The sequence below is a fragment of the Citrus clementina genome, unplaced genomic scaffold, assembly GCF_000493195.1.
Source record: "Citrus clementina cultivar Clemenules unplaced genomic scaffold, Citrus_clementina_v1.0 scaffold_4, whole genome shotgun sequence".
Taxonomy (NCBI): domain Eukaryota; kingdom Viridiplantae; phylum Streptophyta; class Magnoliopsida; order Sapindales; family Rutaceae; genus Citrus; species Citrus x clementina.
Genome location: NW_006262274.1, coordinates 21,999,874 through 22,023,616, shown reverse-complemented (window position 1 = coordinate 22,023,616; position 23,743 = coordinate 21,999,874). Strand labels below are relative to the sequence as shown.

General features: G+C 35.1%; 3 protein-coding genes and 1 pseudogene across 7 annotated transcripts; 2 read left to right on the top strand and 2 right to left on the bottom strand.

Annotated features, from left to right (window-relative positions):
• The first annotated feature begins 283 nt into the window (after positions 1–283).
• On the top strand, positions 284–1,455 carry LOC18045693 (annotated as a pseudogene).
• A 3,241-nt stretch (positions 1,456–4,696) lies between these two features.
• Positions 4,697–8,472, bottom strand: LOC18045692 (uncharacterized protein At3g49055). Its single transcript, XM_006438151.2, has 5 exons — positions 6,422–8,472; positions 6,240–6,316; positions 5,980–6,091; positions 5,685–5,801; positions 4,697–5,153 (listed from the first exon to the last, which is right to left on the bottom strand). Exons 1-5 carry the CDS (start codon positions 7,799–7,801, stop codon positions 4,803–4,805), a joined length of 2,037 nt encoding a protein of 678 aa, XP_006438214.1. The 5' UTR covers positions 7,802–8,472; the 3' UTR covers positions 4,697–4,802.
• Positions 8,473–10,237: 1,765 nt separating this feature from the next.
• On the top strand, positions 10,238–16,374 carry LOC18045136 (E3 ubiquitin-protein ligase RGLG2). Of its 3 annotated transcripts, none has more exons than XM_024185605.1 (13): positions 10,238–10,795; positions 12,211–12,891; positions 13,429–13,513; positions 13,592–13,732; positions 13,950–14,063; positions 14,151–14,248; positions 14,625–14,704; positions 14,771–14,876; positions 14,969–15,096; positions 15,197–15,413; positions 15,564–15,620; positions 15,709–15,873; positions 15,965–16,374. In XM_024185605.1, exons 2-12 carry the CDS (start codon positions 12,637–12,639, stop codon positions 15,787–15,789), a joined length of 1,362 nt encoding a protein of 453 aa, XP_024041373.1. In that variant the 5' UTR covers positions 10,238–10,795; positions 12,211–12,636; the 3' UTR covers positions 15,790–15,873; positions 15,965–16,374. The 3 variants fall into 3 exon arrangements, with proteins under 3 accessions (XP_024041373.1, XP_006438211.1, XP_006438208.1); XM_006438148.2 differs by lacking the exon at positions 10,238–10,795 and adding an exon at positions 11,378–11,677; XM_006438145.2 differs by lacking the exon at positions 10,238–10,795 and adding an exon at positions 11,378–11,677 and having other exon boundaries at positions 12,037–12,891.
• Positions 16,375–16,522: 148 nt separating this feature from the next.
• LOC18045135 (protein GLE1) lies at positions 16,523–23,322 on the bottom strand. 3 transcript variants are annotated; one of them, XM_024185602.1, is made up of 16 exons: positions 23,043–23,320; positions 22,474–22,832; positions 22,198–22,362; positions 21,916–22,077; positions 21,651–21,771; positions 21,305–21,453; positions 20,430–20,601; positions 20,024–20,246; positions 19,738–19,838; positions 19,433–19,503; positions 18,999–19,080; positions 18,601–18,678; positions 17,906–17,989; positions 17,327–17,458; positions 17,028–17,150; positions 16,523–16,939 (listed from the first exon to the last, which is right to left on the bottom strand). In XM_024185602.1, coding segments are annotated over exons 2-16 (1,950 nt in total). In that variant the 5' UTR covers positions 22,476–22,832; positions 23,043–23,320; the 3' UTR covers positions 16,523–16,654. The 3 variants fall into 3 exon arrangements, with proteins under 3 accessions (XP_024041370.1, XP_024041369.1, XP_024041371.1); XM_024185601.1 differs by having other exon boundaries at positions 20,024–20,252; positions 23,043–23,319; XM_024185603.1 differs by lacking the exon at positions 16,523–16,939 and having other exon boundaries at positions 17,033–17,146; positions 20,024–20,252; positions 23,043–23,322.
• Between the last annotated feature and the right edge of the window lie 421 nt (positions 23,323–23,743).

Below are 23,743 nucleotides of genomic sequence, written 5' to 3'. Positions count from 1 at the left end.
TAATAAAAATTATAATATTTTTACTAATTTTTATAAAATTATTATTATTTATTAATTATTATTTGATAATTACAGTTTTTTTACAACAGTTGACTTAAAAAATTACCACATAATGCCTACGGCTTATTATATTCTTAAGTCTTCAATTGGATTTTGATATTCTTTTTGTTAATTTAAATTAGGTCAATATATATTTTAATTTCATGATGCTTTTGAGATTTACAAATAAACAACCATTGATCTTGTTATAAATAAAAAATAATAAGAAGAAGAAAAGAAGGAAATGGGGAAAGAAAACTTGGAATTAGTTTGTAAATTACGGGGAACTTTTGTTTATAATTTTTATTAGAAAAAAAATAAATTGGAAGAGTTTGTTAGAAAATTTCTAATTTTAGCAGATTAGGTTAGATTTTATTAGAAAAATATAATTAAACGTCAATCCGAAATCTTCGAAATGTATAATTATATTTAAAATGCAGGGGCCTGAATAGGAAATTAATAATCGGACTTTAGTCTAGGTGAGGGGCCTTAGACACCTACAAGTTCATGACCTTGCGTGCTGCGGCAAAGCAAAATTAACTGGCGTCGGGAAGCTTTCCTACAACTGTTTGGATGTTGCGTTTGAGCCGTTTGGTGATCATTGGAGACAGATGCAGAAGTCGTGTTATCGAGCTATTCAGCATGAAAAGGGTGCAGTCATTTCAGTTCATAAGGGAAGAAGAAGTTGCGTCACTTGTGAATTCCATCTCTCAAGCGTCATCTTCTGCTAGTCCTGCTGATCTTTCTCAGAAGATATTTGCTCTATCCGGAAGCATACAATTTAGAGTGGCTTTCGGAAGGAGATTTCAGGGAGTCATTTTTGATAATCATAAATTTCATGAATAGATGGCAGAGCTATGTCTGCGGGAGGAGGCTTCATTGCCGAGGAATGTTTTAAGTGTGTTGGTTGGATCGTTGACGGATTCTGTGGTTATCATGCAAAGATTGCGAGCATTTTCCAGGAAGTGGATTCTCTCTTCGAACAGGCTAATCAAAGATCATCTTGTTAAAGCTGAGACGACGACGAAACAGAAGCATGAAGATATCATCAACGGTCATGCTGCGAATTAAGAGGGATCGAGCTAATTCTGCCCACGGAGCTCACCAAATAACAAAAGATCATATTAAGGCCGTATTCATGGCAAGCAGCTTCAATATCCAAAAATATATTCTAATTCTTCACAGGTATTTTGTTTCCCTTCATATGTTTTGCTGCACAGTAGTCATATACTTACAAAATTGGAAGGCAAAATTTGTATCCCAACTAATGCAGTGCCAATTAAAATTCACTACTTGAATGAAAAGCAATAAGACTCAATAATTACTTATCACATGACCTCATAAGAATGACACATTATCTATCGTATTACTTGAGATACAAACTTCATATCGTAGCTCAACACTTAGGATGCAAAAACCCAAGCCAATCCCAAGTATCTCAAAGCCTGGATTCAACCTGAGCATGATTTTGAACATTATGACCGCGGTTTTATCTAGACTTTAAAAAAATCCAAATTTTATATTTTATGTTATTAAATATGTATACTTTTTTAATATATTTTATAATTTTATGGTTTTTAAATTTCATTTTTAATGAAATTGAGCTCGAAAATATAAATTATAAATCTTTAAAAATTTAAATATAAGTACTAGATGGACCAAATAAATATAATTATTCAAAATAATATATATTTTATATTACTTTTTCATAAAATCTGAGTTCCAACCTCATCCCGGCTATAGGTATTACCCACCCGCATTTCTCAAGTTTGGTCCAAGTTCGGGTTGGGAAGGTATTATTGACATCCCTATCAAGACTGGACTCAGGCTTTTCTTAGAAATATAATATGTAAGCATAATTAATACACTAACACATGTTACTCATACGTCTCCTTTGGGTAATTGAATAGTAAAGTACGAGTAACACGACACACGAGAAACAGTTTATTTTCGATTTCTACTCAGCATTTTTGCTAAAAGTTGAATCCTTCATCTTACAGTTTCTTCCCATCTAAGAAATTCTCGTTACTTCTTTTCTTAAGTTATATTTACTGTAAATTACAACCAGACTTTTCAAAGTGAAAATGAGTAACAGAGCAGTGAGGCCCACCACAAGTAGGCCGGTGAGTGAATTTTATTTGATTGTTCGGAGACGCTCACTACAATTTGACAAGTAGTACCAGTACTTTGGGCACATACTATGAACAAAACCTTCTTATTACCATCATCACTCAAGCTATAGAATAATGCATCCGCGTCCTAGTTTGCTATTCCTTGTTAAACTACATCTCTCAGTCTTCCCTGTCATGTTTGTTAATCAGGATATATTATTGGCCGGGCTAGACACCAGTGCAATTACTGTGATCTAGGCAATTGCAGAGCTGGCTAGGAATCCAAGAGCGATGAATAAAGCACAAGATGAAGTCAGAAGACACATTGGAAAGAATGGATGAGTTACAGAAAAAGATATTGATCAACTTCAATATCTCAAGATGACAATCAAAGAAAACCTGCTGCACCTTGCTTCTTCCAATAGAAACTATGTCACTTTAAAGTTAATGGTTATGACATTTATCCTATAACAACAATCCAAGTGAACTGCTTGGCTTAGAAGATGTCCTGGGATCTGTATGGTAGAAGGGATAGTTGAGCTTGCACTTGCAAATCTCTTGTATTATTTCAATTGGAAATTGCCCAACAGAAGGGAGGAGGAAGATTTGAACAAGGGGACGCAGCTGAACAGAGTCTTAAAATCTCTAAAAAGACACGTCTCATCCCTGTGCCCATCCATTACCTCCACCAGCCATCAGAAACAGCATGAACAGAGCATTGCTAGATGTCTACATGATGCTTATTAATGCATATGCCATATAGGACGAAATTAATAAGTGTCTGAAATAAATTGTTTAGAGATGAAAATCCCTCCTTACACCAAGGGTTAGGGAGTACTTACTATAATTTGTGATTGTGTTAAGGTTGGGCTGGAATGGGGCCTAGATATAATAAAAATAAAAGCAATATATGACCTGCAATGCCTAACTAGCTTCATAAATTAGGGTTTTGACAAGTAAAGTGACTTCTACAACGCATCTGCCGAGAAGATGAGTTAGCCATCAAAAATCTTAGTGCCATCATCAAAAAATTCAGAAAAAAATATTGTACTGTTATCCATCGGCTTAAAATTATATTGATTTTTCATGAGAAGTAAGAAATTTTGAAACAAATATACATGCAGTTAATTCCTGTGTTACCATCCCTTTTTTAAGTCTTTTGAGACAGCTACGTTACTGTACTTTACATGCCTGGACAATGGCCTACAGAGGAAGTAGAGACATACCATACACGTGAAGAGCTTGCATGCATAGAATCAAGCAGCGATTGCAAGACATAAGACTCCTTCACATCCTCAGCATTTGGAAACAGAAACACAGACAACTTCTATGCAAAGAAATATAAGAAATCAGAAATTTAATGCATGTGGAAACAGACACACAGACGACTTATATGCAAAGAAATATAAGAATCTAATTTTGACAGCATAATATTTTGCCTACATACCAATTATATAGTAGAGTAAAAGAATAATATTGTGCATACATGTAGACTAAGGAATCTGGCCCACTTCAATCCAAAAGTCATGCATACAAGGTGAATTACAGAGGATCTTCATATCATACAGATGAGGCTTCCTCTTTTGCTTGTCTCTATTGTTTCATGATCAAGATGACATGTTAAGAGTGCCATCTTAGAATTTGAGATGATAGGGAATTTTTCTTTTGCTTAGTAAAATTCACAATACAGTCAATTTAATAGTCATGATCATTATATATACATGTATAAATAATAAAGAAACAGTCAAAATCATACCAATGCACGTCGTCCAGATCCTTCAACAGAAAAGCTCTGGATTTCCGGACAAATATACTAACTGCTCACCTGTACCTAAAATTACGAAGGGAAAACTAGCGTGATAGAGGTCATAAGCACTACACAGGCTTGAGAATTCAAAATGAATAACAATTGAAAGTCTGATCAGAGAATCCAGAATTTTGATCTTTTGACTCAAAATTACAATATGGACAACACCCACAGTAAGAAGCAGAGACACTGTACAAATACTTTTGCAAAATAAAAAAATAAACAGACCCAGGATACCTTGAAGAATTTCTAAAGATCAATATTATATTTGAAGATTCATACTTCATCTTCTTCTTTCCAACAAAACATTCCGGTTACCCTTCAACACATAACAATAAGCAGTGCATGCCTGACTCATTTTTCTCTTCCTCCCTTTGGCCAATGCAGAAGTCTGTGGCTCAAAACTAAACAAAAACTACATGAGTTAAACCTCCAAAACATGGACTGCTCACCTTCTCACATGATTACAGATGGTCAACTAGCTAGAAGGTTTTCCAATTTCCAATATGAATTTTCAAGAGAGAAAATGCGAACCCTGAAAACAACAGAAACTACGAAGAAAAAAGGCCAAGTGAAAAGCTGAGGTATTCAACCAGAAACCATATCATTCTTTTATTGCAAACGTCATGGATGGGTAAGAGATTCTTAATCAATCATAAACAAGCAAAAAAATGAAAAGTACAATTCTACAGGAAGCTGCAATGAGAAATAGGAGTTGCTCAAAGGAGTTTTGGAAGCCTTGAAGAATGAAGGTGCAATAAGCTACCATTTCTTTGATTTTTGTAACATTGACAGTTTCAATAAATACAGTAAGGGAAAAAAAATGTAAAAACGAAAAACTATATTCAGATAAGGGGTTCGGAAAGCTCCATTTCATTCGAACTCTGTTGTTGCACATCAGACCTGCGGACTCCTACAAAGTCCAGTCCAAGCCACTGCCATGGCCAGCATACATATCTGGGCCTGTTCCGGCCTCTTGAATCTTCCCTTGATTCAAACTCTTCAAGCTGATGGCTGAGCTCCTCTACTCTATCCCTCAGCCTAGATGCCCTCGTGTCTGCCAATCTCAATGATTTCTCAGCTGCATCTCTTGCTGCCATGGCAGCAGCAGCTGTCTCTTCTTTGAATCTCAGCTTTTTCTCAGATTCCGACAAAGCCTGTTTTGCCTCTTCAAGTTCTTGCTTAAGTGATGACAACTGCAGTTATACATAGAAACCATAATGATTGGACACAACCATAACTTGTATCAAAATGATCTGAAAGTAGCATCAGAATATAATCAAGCTCCAAATGATCTTCAAATACAAGTGAGCCTGACTTTGACCTACATATGTTTAGGTAATTGACATGGTAAAATAGTTCTCAAGCATTGTTTAAAATTTTCTTCTCTATATTCTAGAATAACACCATAATTTTGCCTCTCTGTTTGCAATGCTTCCACAAAATATCTGTTTTATGCCATTTATTTTAGAATAATACAATATCATTCTCTTTTTCCTTTGAAGCATATTATCATTTCCCATTTGATTTACATTTTTAATTATAAACCGGCCAAAAGCAAGACAATGGCAATATTGCCATAAAAAAAAAGATAATTATTCCCCAAAGTTGCATCCAATAAACATCGGGATACTATAATAAATAGTATTTACAAAGTTACAGTACGAGGAAAGTTACAAAATATCAAGAAAATACTGTTCACGACGTAGGCAACTCAGAAAGCAAACCTGTGCCACAAACTCTTGTTCAACAGCTCTGCCAGCAGCAGCCTCCTGCTCTGCTGCTGCTTTCCACCTAGAAATTTCTTCTTCAGCAGCAGCAATGTCTAGCATTAGCCCTTCCACCTTCAATTCAGATATACCAAGTCTTAACTTAAAATCAACAATATGCATAGGCACTGACAGTTCGCTATATAGATTTCTAATCATCTACTATAGTTTACCAAATAATCAATGAGTACCAACAAGAAAATAAGGAATATTAAAATCATTGAATGTACTGCCAATTGAACATATAACTTACACTTTCATTTGCTATTCTCTCCTTCTCCTCGAGTTCCTCTATTCTTTTCATTCTATGGCTGAGTTCCTTGGCTTGAGCCTCTAAATGCTCTTTAAGTAAACTCGACTCTGCCCTTAATACATTAAAGTAATAAGGCAAAGAGAACAATGTTTGTTCAGTAAATGTAGAATCCACATCTATGTAATTTCAAATACTAAATGAAGAAACATCATCTCCTAGTCCCATTTGCAATGTTACAATTTGAAAACGATAGGAAGTACCTTAATTCTTCCACAGAATGCCGGAGCTCAACAATCTCTAGCTGAGATGCCTTAACGATATTCTCCAAAGCCCCCGCCTGAGCCAATACATTTAGTAAAAACAAGTAAGAAATTGGAAAATGAATCCAGACAAAAAACGCACACTTTAATAAATCAACTCGAACAAAAAAAAAACAACTAACCAAATTATATATTTCATCCTCCTCTGTCTCCATAGCATTGGCCTTATCATCAGAAACAGGAACCTTTCCATCGGAAAGAAGCTTACTAAATTTGAAATCTATCCCAGCCTCTCTCAAACCATTCTCTGCAACCTTAAACAGCTCATTTGTTTTGGAAGATGGATCCACTGACATCCTCTTTGATAACGCACTCCTAAGTAATGAAACAATATGTTCTTTCTCCTTAACCAATTGACCCACCGCTTCATTCAAACTCTTAACTTCACGACTCTTCTTCTGCACCAAATCTCTTGTCTTCTCAACCACAATTCTCGTCAACTGATAGATAGACTCCATGCCAGCTAACGAAGCACGAATATTCTCCTCCATGTCAGTTTCTTGAGGAAGGAACAAACACTCAGACAACCCTGACTGATCCAAATTACCATCATCAACGATTTTAATAATGTCATAAACTTGATCATGAATTTTTGACACATAATTCAACTGATCAACCAACAACGGCCACTGTGATTCAAAGTTCTTCAACTTATCCTCATACTCATTCACTAATTGCCTCAGCTCCAAACCTTGACTTTCAATTTCAGCAACTTTCTCATCTTTTTCAATTAGACTTTTCTCCAAGTTCTCAATAAAACTGCTTTTCTTTGCAACCTCTTCTCTTAGTCCACTAATGGTGGCTTCAAGCTCTGACACCTCAATGGCAATCTCAAAATTCCTTTGCTCCATCTGCTCCCTCACATCATTCCTAGACTTGGCTGTGGCATCGATTTGTCCAACAAGCTCTTCGACAATCTCATTCGTTCTCTTTATCACTCCATAAACAACAGCCGGCAATCCAGTGTATTTCTGCGACCTAGGCAATCCACCGGCAGAGAAATTCTTGAAATTACTAACTTTACCGGAGATCTTCTCAATTCCGGTCACAAGCATGTGAGCCGAATTCTCGATTTCTGATCTCAATCCATCTTTCGCTTTCGTTACTTCATCCAACTGAGATCTCAATCCGTCTATCGCTTTCGTTACTTCATCTAAATGCTTAACAACCTCGTCTTTGGCTTTGTTAACTTCGGCTATTTCTGTTGACAACTTGTCATTGGACCTGAGAATCTCTTCTTTCTCACGCAGCGCTTCGTCTCTCTGCCTCGTGCTCTCATCTCGCCGCTTGATTGACTCGTGCGCGAGAGCTTTCAATCGGTTGAATTTCTCGCTCAACTCAGTCGCCGAGTTCTCCGCCGCTTCCCGAGCTTGCCTCTCACGATTTAACTCCGCGAGAACTTCGCGAAATCTCTCGACAGAAAAATCTTCATTGGACGAAGTTTGCACGTCGATCTCGCCTTCCACGTCACTCAGCACCGCATCGCCGTCCTCACTGGCCATTACGTGTTAAAACGACCGAATTTACCGTAAACTTTAATTTGACCGATCATTCAAATAAATTTTACTGCCGCACAACAGAGTTCGCTAATCCGATCAAGAATCAATATTACGTGCTATGTACGGGACACTAATCCGCTCCGAGAATTTATCGGTGTAATTAGGATTGCTCCAAGGAATTGATTTTGGGAAGCCGATAATTGTAATTTAATTCCCAAGGAGATCGTACCTCACGATGACGGAGCGACCAAGCGATAAACAACAAACAACGAAAGCTACCAACCAGTCTCTCTCTCGGTGTCTCTCTGCTCGTAAATTAAAAATTTTAAAATAAATAGTAGTAAAAAAATTGTAGGTGTTTGAAATTACGGAAAATATGAGATTGAGGTTTGGTACGGCGAAGGAGGTTACACAAGAGTCCTTGGTATTTGCCACGTGGACGTGTAGTCGTTAAGTAATCTTAATCGACGTCTAGATGGAAGCTTTGCCTTGTGGGGTTTGTAATGGTAATAAAAGAGGTCCCGGGTATGGACACAGTGACCGACTGACTGAATGCGGATCCAGTCGGAGTCACGGCGGCGCATGATTTGTTTTCACCGTTGCATATAATGATGAAATGATAAGATTCAATTCCATTAAATATCAGATCAAAGTTTTTGTGTGTGTTTTCATCTTTAATTTTAAATTGAAGTTGGGGTAGGGACTGGGGCGTGGAGAGAGTCAATTTTTTTTCCATTCGATTAGAAAAACTGCCGCGGCATATCTTTAACGGGCACCCTCTATTTGTACAATAGGATTTGATTGTGTCGTCTCCTGCAATATGTCTCTCGAACATCATTCTTTTCCGCTGAAAGTGACTGCTTCCTAGAAAAAAATCCAAATTTTGAGTTTGAAAATTTGCATAACAATATTATTACACTACATACCATAACATATTTTAATAAAGCGCATAAATCCTCCTTAAATAAATACTCTTGAAAGTTTTTTGATTTATAGATGCATATAAATCCTCAAAACTTGAAAGATTCTTAAAAAAAAAAAAAATTAAAATTTAAAATATAAATATAAAATATGAAATGATGATTATTAAAAGATAATTTATTTAAATGTTTAATTAAATTTTTATTAAAAATAATTAATTTGTTTTTAATTATTTAAATAATTTTAATTGAAGAGGGGTTTTATAAAGAACTTAAGAGGGGTGTTAAAAGGCCCACTCTTTTGTTTCTTTTGGAGCCAATCTTCTTCTTCATACATTTGGAGTGTCCACAACTAATCAGGCCGGTTAAGCAAGGCCCAATGACAAATCCCTAAGTTGAACGCATGTGGTTCAAAACAAATACTAAAAATCTTATTTAAAAAAATGCATACTAATTATATATTAATTAACGAAATTTTCCTTGGTTATTACAAGCAACTAATCTTATTTTATTAGCACATCAATCTTAATTTTTATTTCTTCAAAAGCGATTATAATTTATATTATTCTGCAAAACTCTAGTTAATTTAGAAAATAAAATAGCGCTAGGACTCGGCTCCCCTATACATTAGGGTTTATTTATCTCTTTATATTGGGGTAAATTCGATCTCTTTTCAATATTAATAGTGAGGGTTGACCTTCGAACTGTACTATAATAAGATTAATCAATAGAGTTTCGACTGATTTTTTATTATAAATATTAATAGAACTCTAATTATAATATATTAGAGTATCTAAAAAGAATTTTGGAATTCGAACATGCTCGCTCATTGCTCACTGTGCTAAATTGAGAATTTGGCAGTTTTATTATTACAGCCACCGAAAAGCAATTGACTGAGAATATTTGACAATATTTTCCAAAGTCGTTAGACGCAGTCAAGATAAAAAACAATTGAATTGCGTGAAATTTCCAGGCAAAAGCAGAGCAAGAAAACAAAAAGACACGTCCACACCTGTACCGCGCCCGGTCGCCTACTCTTCTCGTGGTCTCTTACTTTACGCCACCTTTTTTTTTTTTTTTTCTTTTTTGGTGAAAATAATAATAAATAGAGTAATTTTTAGAGAACTTCTCTTAAGTTTAGCATATTAACATTTAGATAAAATATATTGATATAATTACAGACACCTCATTGCCGTTAGTTATTAGTTAAATTAACTGTTAGTGGACTGTCTAAATTACTAAAATACCCTTCTCGCTAAAACAATAAATTATTGAGGAAAACTTTGAGAACCCATGAGTAATAAGATTAATTGGAATCACAAAACATTTAAAAAATCAAAATAACCCTCGATATAAAGTAATTTACATTGCATATTAAAATTTAATTCCTAAAACACATTTATTGCACATAAGAGAATTTCAAAATAACCAATCACAATTCATTAAAGAACCAACAAGGCAAATTTGAAAGCATGTTTCATTTTCATTTTCTAAAATAATGAACATGCCTATCACTTAGATCAGATCTCAATTTCAAGTACATTCAAACAAACCCTAAAAACCCACCCAAAACAAAAATAATAAAAATAAAAACATATTTGTCTAGTAAAATTAAAAGCCTAAACGACTAACTAAACAAATCCCCTAACACCCAAATCCATCGACCGATGCAACAAACTTCATTCAATAAGTAAACTTAGAAACAGCCTTGGTACCCTCAGAAACAATGTGCTTAGCTAGCTCACCAGGAAGCACAAGTCTCCCAACGGTTTGAAATTCCCAAGATGTAATCGTTGGCTTCTTCTTGTACCTTGCAAACTCCTCAAAAATATCGTGCCTTGCTCGAGATTCTAATATCAGGATGAACTTGCTTTAGGACTTTGAAGATGTAGATCTTGTACATCTTGATGCTTTTCTTGGCACACTTCTTCTCCTTGTTGCTAGAGGCAGCTTTCTTCAGAAGTTTCTTCCCAACCTTTGGCTTCTTCGTCATCGCGCCTTCGTGGAAGACTTGGGCCAACACCAAAATCTAAAGATAGTAAATGGTTCTGAGTTTTTGCTTGTTTGAGCGAGAAAGGTAAGTGGATGTTTTATTTAGTGGATACTTTAGTTTTCTTTTGTCCACTAGTCATTGCCAAGTTTTGGTTTTTATCCACTAATTATTGTCAAGCTTTGGTTAATAGGGTGTAGCAATCAAAATTTCTCATGTATCTCAAGCTTCATTTTAAATTATTTTAAAATTTAAATATATTTATATTTTTACATATTTACCCTTTATACTAACATTATATGTATTTTTATATTAACGGTAGAGGAGGTGTCTATAATTATATTATTACATTCTATCTAAGTGTTAATATGATCAAATCTCAAAGGAGGTCCAAATTACCCTAATAATAATAATAATAATAATAATGACGACGACGACGTGCATCTCTATTAAGCTCCTGATGTCGTTTCCTCTATGGATTGTGATATCCATTAATATATAGTAAGCTTATAACAATAAAATCAACCAACGACAGTAATAAAGAAATATAAAATAATAATAAGTTTAATAAATTTTGAATTCGAATTTAACTTTGAAAGTTTTTAGGACTTTATTTATGTAGTTAAATTATTTATTTTTTTCTAAAAAAATTTGATACGAGAGCAACTTTCCAACAAACAAAATGACAACAACACGCAAACTCCTCATCAACTCCTAATGATTTGGCGTTTTTGTTGTACTCTTTTTAGTTTTTAAAAAAGGATTTATTTATCTTCTACTTAGATGATATCTACATCTTATCAGAAGTCTTTTTAACTTTTAGACGACGTGGAATTTGAGTGCATCTCTGATCTCTTGAAGGCTTATATAACAAAGACTGGAGTAAACGTACCTATCTTTCTTTTTTTTTTTTTTTTTTTTCAATTCATTAGTTCAGAAGGAAATAGGAAGCTCTTCATTATTTCTCAGGTAACCCCATTTACATTCTACGTTTATTTTTAAAAAATAAAATAAGAGATATAAGGAATCTTATTTTGCCAATACACGCATACATACAATGATTTCGGAATTTATTTATTTATTTATTAGAGATTGCAATCATGATTGGAATATAAATATAAATAATTGACTGAGGATAGAAATCACGGTAGTGGCCTTCAATTCAGGGTGCGTCAATGGCCCGAACTAATTATCAGTACTAAAAAAATAGTAAATGAAGACAATGACCCTTTAAGCCAATGTTAGCAGGGATGATTAACTAATTTAATTTGATCTCATCAAAAGTCGATGACTTTCTTTTAATTGACCCATTGATTGAACTGGAACAGTGGGGCTTTTAACTTCGAGTTTTGAGTTGACTCTGCATTTGATCAAGTTTACTAGCTGGGGAGGTTACATTTATGAATAATGCATCATCAAACTATTTCAAATTCAACTGTAATATTTTTCTTGCGTGTTTGTTTCTCAATACAATACCCACTTTCAATGCTCGGGTTTTCCAGGTAGTGAGAGATCTTCAACAAGTAATCATTTTCAAGAAGTTCCAATCGTCGGTGTCGTTTGAATTGGTCATCTAAAGCTGCCCTCTCGATATTTTTCTTGGTCTTTGTTTCAGACTTTTAGTTTTTCTATGCATAAAATCATTATTAAGTTCATTTTCTTCTCACGAAATTCTGAATCTTTTGCGTTCTTTATTCCCTGCATTTGCCAATGCTATTGATTATAGCCACGCAAGGTGAAAAAAAAAAAGTCAAATATTTATAAATTGTTTTTGGTTTTATTAGCCGCCTTTGATGTATATAAGGCTCTTGCTGATGCTATTCATGATCAAGATAATTAGATTTTGCAAGGCTGACATTTTGTTGGGGGAGATCCAGTTAATTGAATTGTGAACAAGTTTAGATAGTGAGTTTTGTTTCTCGCTGCAAATGGGAGGTAAAAGCTCTAAGAGTTCAAGTGGGAGCCACTATTCTTCAAGGGGATCTGCTAGTTCATCTGCTTGGAACAATTACGGGTACCCTCCCCCGCCATCTCCATATCCTCAGGCAAGCCCATATTACACTCCTCAGCAGCACTATGCCCCTTCTCCGTCATTTAACTATGGCTCACAGACACCCCAGCCGCAGAGGCGGTTAGATAGGAAATATTCAAGGATTGACGATAATTACAAGAGCTTGGATCAGGTTAGCCCAGGTTCCGTCTGTTTGTGATTTGGGATTCTTACACTTTGTTTTGTGTTGTGATTTTGTGGAAATTGTGTGTGGATGGTGTTAAATGTTGAGTAGGAGAATGGATGTTGGGGATTTAATAGGACAATCAAAGAACATAAAGAAATATGTCAACCTTATGTGTGTTTTCAAATATGGATGTCTTTATCATAGTTTACCTGTTGGTGGCATAAAACTGATTGTTATGACAAGTGTTTAGAAGTCAACATCAGTGTTTTTGAAACGGGATCAACACTTATTATGAGAATTTTCTAATAAATTCTCTCTTAAAGATTTCAGTTTCTATATTAATTTGTACAGGAAAACAATTAGCTAGTAAAGATTATGCAGTTTCTTTTGTATTGCTTAGTTCTGGTTGAATCAAAGAAATTTGTCAAGCCATAATTCTGCTGAAAATTTTGCCATTTTATATTGAAAATTTTCACTGAAAAACTGGTTTTGATCGACAAATTTCATCAAGTTTGTGAATGATGAGTACGGTGAATCTTACAGGTTACTGGTGCTCTTGCACATGCTGGCCTGGAGTCTTCTAATCTCATTGTTGGTATAGATTTCACGAAAAGCAATGAATGGACAGGTGTTGTATCATCTTTCATGATTTGAATGTTTATAATGACTCAACGCAGCTAGTTTAACAAGTTTCTTTCAAACTCAGGATCAAGGTCATTCAACCGGAGGAGCTTGCATCACATTGGACACGGTCAAAATCCTTATGAACAAGCAATATCCATCATTGGGAAGACTTTATCAGCTTTTGATGAGGATAATTTAATTCCATGCTTTGGATTTGGAGATGGTAATACTCCATGTGAATTAGTGTCTTTACTGTTGTGTTCTTATTATGATATTTGTCGTGGGCGCTAGCTGATTTAGTTGGTAAAATTTCTTGAGAGAAAACAAGATGTCTGGGGCTCAAAGCCAGCCAGATAAGTGGGGAGAGAATTGAATTGCCATTATAACTTTAAAAAAAGAGGAAAAGAAGAGGTGATTCTTGTCACTTGTATTTGTTGCAGCATCAACACATGATCAAGATGTCTTCAGTTTCTACCCGGATGACATATGCTGCAATGGATTTGAGGAAGTGCTGACACGGTACAGAGAAATAATTCCCAGTCTTCGACTTGCAGGTACCTGCTTCTAGTTTTTCTTTGGCTAGTCTCTTTTGTATGGCATGCCTGAAGCTTAATCAGATGGATCCTGTGCTCTGATGGTAGGACCAACGTCTTTTGCACCCATCATTGAAATGGCCACGACGATTGTTGAGAAAAGTGGAGGCCAATACCATGTTTTGCTTATAATTGCTGATGGCCAGGTAACTAAATTTAGCAGATATAGTAAATTAAATCTCAAGACTTGCAATGATGCTGGTGAATCTTTACCAGCATCTAATCTTTAATAGAACAAACTATTCCATTGGATATGGAAGAATAGATCAAGACAGTTTTTCATTGTTGTAAGATATGGGAACTAAACAATTTTATCATAGTGAAACACATTCAGTTGTATAATTAAAACATAATAAGCTTTTATGAGAATAGCTCAGCTTAGAATTGTCCAAATTTTTGGGAAACTCATTTGAGATTTGTATCTGAATACCATTTCTGTTCAGGCAGAAGTTGTCTACAATTCAATTTTCAATAGTTCCTGTGTAGCACTTTTCATCTTACAAAAGTTGTCTGTTGTTCTAGGTTACAAGAAGTGTTGATACACAACACAGTCAGCTCAGTTCTCAAGAGCAAAAGACAATTGATGCAATTGTTCAAGCAAGGTAGTTTTCTGAAACTTTCTGCTAATATCTTTCCAAATACATACTCTCACGCATGTTTATTTGCAGTGAATTCCCTTTGTCAATAATTTTAGTGGGAGTTGGCGATGGGCCTTGGGATATGATGAAGGAATTTGATGATAACATCCCTGCTCGAGCTTTTGATAATTTTCAGGTAAGTGTGTCATTTACTTATTGAAATATATTGGCTAACTGTGTCCAATGTCCTTAGTAAGGAAAGCTTGCTTGTTTTTCCTTTGTTGCTAGTTTGTGAACTTCACTGAAATCATGTCAAAGAATATGGATCTATCAAGAAAGGAGACTGAATTTGCTCTTGCAGCTTTGATGGAAATACCTTCTCAATATAAGGCAACTCTTGAGCTTGGCATATTGGGGTAATCATTGGAATTTAATATAGATTTTTTTTAGTTCACATTTCTTTTTTATTTAGACATGTAAAATTTGAAGTTTTTTTTTTAAAAAAATTATATAAAGCCAGCAGCATGGTATGAATGCTCCAGATAGGGTTCCTCTTCCCCCACCGCTTTATAGTGCATCATCTTCCAGCAGCAGCACAAAACCTTCATGGTCAAGCAGTTTTCAGCCATCTGTACCTCCTTATACTGGATGTAATGCACAAGCACCTGCTCATTCTGGATATGATACACCAGTCAGAACAGCTTCGTCCTCAAGTTCTTTTTATGATAACCAGGTATATTCTCTTCTGCACAGTGATGGATATGATACCAAAACCTCATTTCTTATTAGTACAAATGTAGTTACTTGCGCTATTACCTCATCATTTTTTCGGATTTAACTCAAAAGGACATTAACAATTTTCTCTATTGCTGAACTTGAGCAGCTGTGCCCCATTTGTCTTGGCAATCCAAAGGACATGGCCTTCGGTTGCGGACATCAGGTAAATGAATTACTACATTTCGTCACTTTTACCATGAACTTGGAAGTTGCATCATTGAGGCTGGTTTATTTATTTATTTTTTATTCAGACATGCTGTGAATGTGGAGAAGACCTCCAATCATGCCCCATTTGTCGGACCCCAATACAGACGAGAATCAGGCTTTATTAGGCAGTTTGCACCTAGATTTTTTATTTGGTTTGGCTATAGCCTATTAGCTGATTCAAATGCTGAGGTTCCCTCAAGAGACAAAAGGTTAACCATAGACGTATCATCCATTTTTATTTTTGTCTGAGAAATACAGATGAATTTCTGTGAAGAGACTAAAATGGAGCTTAAATTGCAGGGGCTGTCAGAAACTTATTGGACATGAATTCATGGCCCACAGACAAAAAGATGTAGTTGCTCGCAATCTGATGCTTAAGCTTATGTAGCGGCTGCTCGCAGGGTGTTTCAAGTGAAGAACAGGGTTAAGCTTCTTAGATTTTCTGATGGCTACAACTTTTGGAGGACTATTATTTTAGTAAAATTCTCCGCTTTAATAGAGTAGTACTGCACTTAAGGAGCCTCCTCATCCCGTCATTCATTTATGCTATTTGCTAAATCATCTTTAACCATAGTTTGTATAATTTGATGGAAAGTAACAGATCTAGTAGAAATCCAATGTCATCGTTCATATTTGTAAACTTTTAAATTTGTTTTGATGTACATAAATTAATGATTAAAATTCAGACATGCTTTGGTGGAAGAAGTACTTGTATGACCAATTTTGCAGTAATATTTATTTGTCTGTTTGTTTCATCGTAGCACTTTTGATAACTGAAATCATAGCAACATTATAAATGGTCCTTGATTAATAACGTTAATCGAATTCTGGTAAAGCAAAGCTGCAATACGGAAGCCATAACAAAAAAATAAGAGCAAATCTTTATCAATTAATATTAAAAATTGAGTATACAATGATACAACGGTGGGCAAGGGCTTTCTTTGAGAATTCTCTCAACCTGGGTAAAAGATATACAACATAGTTCACTTGTCAATGGTATTGATATCCATATTCTTGATACTGATGATACCTACCATATTCTTGGTAATCAGCTTCGGGCACCAAGGTACTTGATAGCGGAGGAGCCTGCAGAGTTCTCCCTTCGGGTTCTTCAAGGAATTTTTTATCTTCTATGTAATATTGAATCTCAGCAATGACTAGATTCAACTTTGAGTCTTCTCGTGCTTTGAGTGCATTCAGGAAGTTGTCATAGATATTGTCCAATATCTTCCTGAATTGAGATTTGTATTTTTTGAAGAGAGCAAAGCCTGCCAACTGCGGAATATGCACTCGTCTTTTAAACTCCTTGGTCTTTTAAAAAAAATCATTTATAAAATTTCATCAAATATCTACAGCAACTTACTTGCAGAAATGCAATCAACGCAACAGCAGTGTATATGTTGGCAGGCAAGGCATTTAAGAACCTTGCAAGCCATGCCCAACCTTCTTTCAGGCCATGTGCATTCTGGACACCCGGAATTTCTGTCTGCCGAAACAAGCATTCTTGGTCATGCACTGTTGTTTGACTAAATAAGACTTGGGAGTAGCTATAACTCACTAATTGACTCACTATACAGCAGACTTAAGAGTATTTATAATGGTCATCCAAAATAGCAAAGCACATGAGTATGATGAATATGATGAAGTCTAGGAGCAACAAACCTGAATAAGAGCTGCATATAATCTCATGTAAGATTTTAATCGGCTCAAATAATTCTCAAGAGACTCTATCTTTCCGTCTTCCTCACGGTATCCAATAGTTTTGTAGTAAGCCTCTTCTGATTCAAATGCAGCCTGAACTAGTAAAACATTAATTAGAATCAGTATGTTGGCAGCAGCAAAAATCACAAGAAAATCTATGACTTTATTCCAGAAATCCAGGAACAAAGTTTGGAAAGGTTAGGAATTAATAGAGAGAAAGAAAAAGAGAAGAAGAGTGGTGGTTGGTTGGGTTGTGGTGGGTGGGTAGAGGTGTGGTTCACCCTTTTTCAAAAATGAAAGGGTTTTGCTCCCCCCCCCCGGATCCTTCTCCTCTGTCAGTGCCCCTGGCACGACATATTATTTTCAAAGGGTCGGTCAATTATGGGTAACCAGTAAATAACCTCAATGCATTTTGTTCCAGATGAAAATTTTTAACAAAATGGTTAGAACGATGTGTCCTCAGAGCATACTGGAAAACATAATCATTATGTCATGAAACATAATCAAAAGAAGGCTTGAGTGAGCTTAAAACTGGGTCACCTCTGAGTATACTATATGCTTTGGGACCGTGTAGATGCAAGCTCTATGGAACTCTCCAAGAAGAATATCCATCACCTGTGGGACCTGATTCACAAATATAAAGAGACTCAGATAATTATCCAGTCAACAGTTCAGAAATAATTCTTCATAATGAGCAAATAAACTCTGAAACATTGTAACGTCTGTTGCCTATTCTGCCTTGGCTGGCCTAGATTAATTACCATCCATCCTAGTTCACTTAAAAAAGTTTTGACACAACCTGTTCCAGGGCTATCAGTACAAATCTTACTTGACGCTCGACGGCAAGGGATCCAACTTGGGTGGTATAAGGTTTGATGGGAGTATGGATGGGCAAAGTAATGTTTGTGTTTTCATTCACATGTACTTTTCCTCAAAGCTCTTAAAAATTTTACAAACCAGAGGGCTTGATTCTTTCAGCCGCCTGGGTAAGGTGATGAGCTTGGGTTTAGTTTAACTATTAGCAAAATTATTGTCTTATTGTTGAACATTATTTGGCCTCCAATTAAATCTAGAATGTAATTTAGAAATTGAAGGCACGCTAAAAGCGTTTAGAAAAGGTGTAATCTATGATGAATTTCATATACTTGTGACGGCTGTATCCAGAGAGAAAAATAAAATGAAGAGAATTTATATGTTTACTTTATACGAAAGTCAGTAAACCAGATATACAATACCTGTGATGCAACCAAAACAATTACATAGCCACATGACATAGCGACATTATCATCAGGGGTTTCACAACGGGAGACAACCTGTAGTATTAGAATGAGGAATGATGTTAGAATGTCTTTCAAGTTCACTTATCATGTTCTGTAACTAAATTTGCAAGTAGAACCTCTCATAATGGCATGATAATTGCAATAGGAATGCATTAGTCGCTAAATATAATTAAGAATTGGAGAAATGATTATCTTAAGAGCTTCTCGAGGCAGGTTCCATTTGGCTTCCAAAAAATGCACAGGAAATGAAAAGACTGTTAACATTGATGATGGGCTCCATGATTCTGGCCTCAATAATTATGTAAAATAAATAAAATGATAGATTAGAATGATGGATGATTCTGGGCTATTACCTTCTTGGAAAAAGTTGCAAGGCTGATGGATTGAGGACAAAGAGGATTGTTTAAAATCTTAACAAGTTCACTTGCTTTTGTCCTGCAAGAAGTAAATAAATTTAAATTTTAAAAAAAAACCCAGAAATACTAAATTTATGATGTCTGAGAATTCCAACCAAAATGGAAGTATTTAGAACAAAATGATTCAGATGTTTCAGTTGTACGCTTCCATTGTCAGAATAAGACAATGCGAAATCTAAGAAACGTAAGCATACAAAATCATGCTAAAGCCAAATTAAAATGATAATGTTCAAGTTATCATGTAGCAGCTTGAAATGTTTGAAATTCATGTAATTCAATACATTGTCAAATACTGATACTGAAGCTTTTGTTACATAGAAAAGGTTCCACATATGATAAAGCGATAAGCTAAATGAAGTCATCTATCTTACCTGACATTGTCTTTCAGCCCCCTAATTTGTCTTATCAGCCTGGAAATATCCTTTTCATAGCCACTGAAATCCTAACCAAGAAGGAAAGCACATTATACAGAATGCAGTGTGTATCCCATGAAAATGCCGAAAGAGAATTAAGGAAAATATATTACAATTTCAAGACAAAAGATTAAGGAAATGAAATATTGAGATGTTCAATTTAGGAATTTAAAAATTTGCAATAGCATACAAATTAAATTTGATTCAGAAAGCCGAAACAATTTAGAGCTGACAGAACTCAGCATGTCTTGAGGTAGAAATACCTCATTGGAGCTTAATTTCAATGACTGGTTTTCCTCATCCAACTCTTTAAGCTTCTGTAGTCGTTTTTGCTCTATGTTTAAAGCACTTTCAGTAGCTCTGACTGTGCTACCAACATCAGATGAGGAAAAATCTTAGATTATAAACAAGGAAAATGTCCACTCAGACAAAGCATTTTTAATTGAACATGTTAAACTGTCATTGGACTCTGAAACTTTTAAGAAGAAAAAAGAAAGTCAATTCATGATTATAAAAGGTGTTTACTGTAACTGATTAAAAAATAAATACCAGCTGATTGTAGTTTCTTTGTTCCATCAGATCTAGATCCCCTAGATTGAGCACCAGCAATTACTGAACTGTCATCCGGTTGATGTCCACAAGCTCCATCTTGAGACACTCCAGCAGTAATCCTTTTAGAGTTTTCAGCAGCTTCCCTTTCTGCCGCTTCTTTTGCTGCTCGCTTCTCAGCTTCTAAAGCAGCTCTTTTTGCTTCCTCAGCTCTAAGTTTAGCCTGCATCTGGAAAAATTATATTTATACTGATTCTAGCTAACACTTAAATAATATCAGCATTAAACTACAGATAATGTTAATCTTTGATATACCAGAATGAAACTATTAGGAATAAACATGAACACTGCAGGCACAGAAATACTATAGCTATAGGTTACACACATAGTAATGTAAAAAACAAACCTCTGCCTCTGCTTTAACTTTTTCTTGACGTAGTTTTTCTTCTTGAAGAGCCCTTTCCTTTCTCTTGGCTTCTTCATAAGCTGCATCACTTCTTATTTTCCTTTCCTCTATTTGCGATTTGAGTTCATGGTCCCGCTGGACAGCAGTCAAATGATTATCTAGTGCTTCTGCACTAGTGATTTTTAGAGAATAAAAAAATAAAAAAGGTCAATTTCCAGGATTTTAATGATCCTAAATTATCCCAGAGAATAATAATACAAGATACTCTCAAGGCATATCAGACATTAAACCTTATCTATATTAAAACACACCACAGAGCAAAAATTTGAAATGAAATTCAACAAATTAAATCCTAAAAAGCAGGAAGGTGGATGCATTGGTATTTCAAAGCAAAAACTTAAAAATGAAGTTAAACCTGCAAAATTGATTCAATCAACAGAAATAAATTTGCAGCTTCTGATGCAATTACACCATTTGATAAATTATGATGTCTTAAAATATCCAATCTCACTTGGAATTATAGACTCAGGAAGTAGTACTATTTACAGACATCCCCAACTATCTTAGAAGAACCAAACAAAACAGATCTTTAAGGAAACAATCTCATATGCAAACTAAGGCAAAAGAAACTACTGTTCTAAAAATTTCTCACATTGAATACCTAGTTTTAATTAGAGTTCAGAAGCAACAGATCACAAACTGTACATATAAGTATAAATACATATTATAACAGAGTTAATGTTCTGCTGCTAAAACTTTAAACAGAAAAGAATGATTTAGCAAGAAACATGATTGAAGAAACTTGGATTTCAGCAAATTTAACCTTGTTTTGGAAAGAAACACACTGCATTGAAAAACAGAAAATATGATCTTACATTTTCCGCTGATATACAGTATCAATTTTTCTATCCATTTCCCTTCTCATGTCTCTAAATTTCTCAACTTGGGCAAGTGCAGAGGTTGACTGTTCATTTTCACTGATTAACTGTGTCTCTAATGTCGAAATCAGGTTCCTAATCTCCTCCTGTTAAACAAGCCATTGTTAACAAACAAATAAATCAAAGAATTCTCAATTCTCTACTGACAACCGAAAAGTAATAAAAAGTCACAGATATAATCACCCAAAACCGGGGGAAAAATGAAAAATAGTGTGAAATTATAAGCACTTAATCACATAGGCCACCGCTTAAATAACATAAGATAATATTACAAAGTACAAACCTTAACTCCAAGCTGGTGCTGATGGGTTAACTCAACCAAAGCACCATCCGCTAACCCCACTTCATCCATTAAAAATGATTCACCTCCAAGTGCTACGTCGTCATCAGAATCATCACTCTCACTGCAAGATAAAAGTAAACCCTCAATACATTTTGTATCATTCGAAGAAACAAACATTAACTTGCCACGACAATAGGAGATTGGAAGCGCAACTATATTGTTGAAAAGGGAACACAAATTTACAGGTCCAGAAAGGAAAACATACCTCAAATAAAGTGCATCACAAGTGAATCGTTTCACTGCCACCAAACTTCCATTGTGAACCTCCTCACCCTTGCGTTCATTATCATTCTCCAACTCATCATCCGATACGCGAATGACAAATGCCCTCGCATTGCTCTCAACACTTTTCCCAGTTGAAATTTCTCTAAAACAACATATTACAGAAACAAAAGAAACTCTTGAAACATGCACACCAACATAACCAAAAAAAAAAAAAAAAGAAAAGAAATTATAGTAACAAAAAGAGATAATGAAGATGCATTACCGGGATTTTGTTTTGGTGAAAGGCACAGGCTTTGAGGAGGCATTAAGCCTAGTTTCGAGTGAATTAAGTTCGGATAAAAGAGCATCGAAACTCCAATCAGGTTCAGGATCAATTGCGATTCCATCTACTTTTTGAGGACATCGAAGCTCCAATTTAATAGCTCCCCTGTACATATGTAAACCACATTAATTAAGACATATAAATAATGAAATAAATTTAAAAAAAAAATACAGGAGGAGGAAATCCAGAATGCGCCCTGAGGAGAGAACTACATACATGTGGAGAAATTACTGGCAATCGCAGATTCGCCAAGGAGGAGGATAATTGGTTTATAAATATGTATTCCTCCGAGGCTATAGCGTTAACCCTCCGCAGACGGAATCCTTTTTCTTTAGCTTCCTCCCCTGAAGGTTGGGCATGCCTGCAGATAGATGATGAAGATGCGTTTATTACTTATTAGTGAAAGCCCCGTGCCGTCGGTTACTGTTTTTTCCTTGACTGCTAGTTGACAAGGAAAGTACTATAATGCCCCTTATAGCTTCTGAGAAACCTCTCTTCACTACAGTCTAAGCATATCTTTGTTGACAGCTGTAATGCTGCTATGTTTGTTGTGAAGAAAATTTATCAGCCCAAGCCTGAAAATTTAGAACTTTCAAATAAATTTCTGTAATTATAACTTCAGCTAGAGCTTATAACGAAACAAAACCAACAGAGATGAGGAAGACAAAGCAAGCCTATGATCTTTTCAAGTTTGGGAATTTCAGAAAGCGATAAGAAAGAACGAATTTTTCTTTTCTTTTCTTTTTTTGTGAATTTAACTCTTTATCTTTTTCCCCACCATTTACCTTTCACTTTTTTGATTGATGAGTCAATCTAAGTTGACCAATCTGCTAAGGTTGTAACAGTAACAGTTCCTTCTGCCCAGTCCACAATTTATCTTCTTCCATATCAAAGGAGGAACGTAACAAATTTATGTTGCTTGCTCGGTCCATATTATGAAGATTCATTACTCTTATGAAGTTATGATGCATGATATGAAAGGAGGTGATACGAAAGTGTCCATGTACGATTATTATTTGCACGCACCAGAATCTTCTCCAGACTCCAATCCAATTAGAAAAGAAGTGAAGTGGTGGTCTCCTGAAACCAAATTAGTAAAAACCAGATGCCAATGCAACTGGTGTAGGTAATATTACGAAGATTCATTGTTTTCTCCATCTTTAATTTATATTTTATTATTTTTTATTAAAGAGAGTGAGAAAAATACTTTAATTCTTATTTATTTTTTAAAAAATATTTATTTAATTAAAATAATATTAATTTATTTTTATTTAAATTTTTTTTAAAAAATAACATATTTTTTTTATTTTTCTTTTTACTATATAAGTAAACAAATAAATATTTAAATAGTCAAGTTAACGAAGGCTTTTGAGAATGCTCTTAGAAAGCAAGCGTAAGTTCAGAAGGGAAAGAAAAAAATGAAGAAGTGAAATTCAAAAACAAGTTAACAAGCATAGCCAATGACACAAGCGATCATGCGAACATT

Coding starts and splice junctions, on each gene's coding strand:
- LOC18045692 (XM_006438151.2), bottom strand. CDS start 7,801: ATGGCCAGTGAGGACGGCGATGCGGTGCTGAGTGACGTGGAAGGCGAG. Junction 6,317..6,421: donor AGGATGAAATATATAATTTG/GTTAGTTGTTTT, acceptor GTATTGGCTCAG/GCGGGGGCTTTGGAGAATAT. Junction 5,154..5,684: donor AACAAGAGTTTGTGGCACAG/GTTTGCTTTCTG, acceptor GTATAACTGCAG/TTGTCATCACTTAAGCAAGA.
- LOC18045136 (XM_024185605.1), top strand. CDS start 12,637: ATGGGAGGTAAAAGCTCTAAGAGTTCAAGTGGGAGCCACTATTCTTCA. Junction 15,097..15,196: donor CTTGAGCTTGGCATATTGGG/GTAATCATTGGA, acceptor AATTATATAAAG/CCAGCAGCATGGTATGAATG. Junction 15,414..15,563: donor GTTCTTTTTATGATAACCAG/GTATATTCTCTT, acceptor GAACTTGAGCAG/CTGTGCCCCATTTGTCTTGG.
- LOC18045135 (XM_024185601.1), bottom strand. Junction 22,078..22,197: donor TTCACCAAAACAAAATCCCG/GTAATGCATCTT, acceptor ATGTTGTTTTAG/AGAAATTTCAACTGGGAAAA. Junction 16,940..17,027: donor CGTTGATTGCATTTCTGCAA/GTAAGTTGCTGT, acceptor CATATTCCGCAG/TTGGCAGGCTTTGCTCTCTT.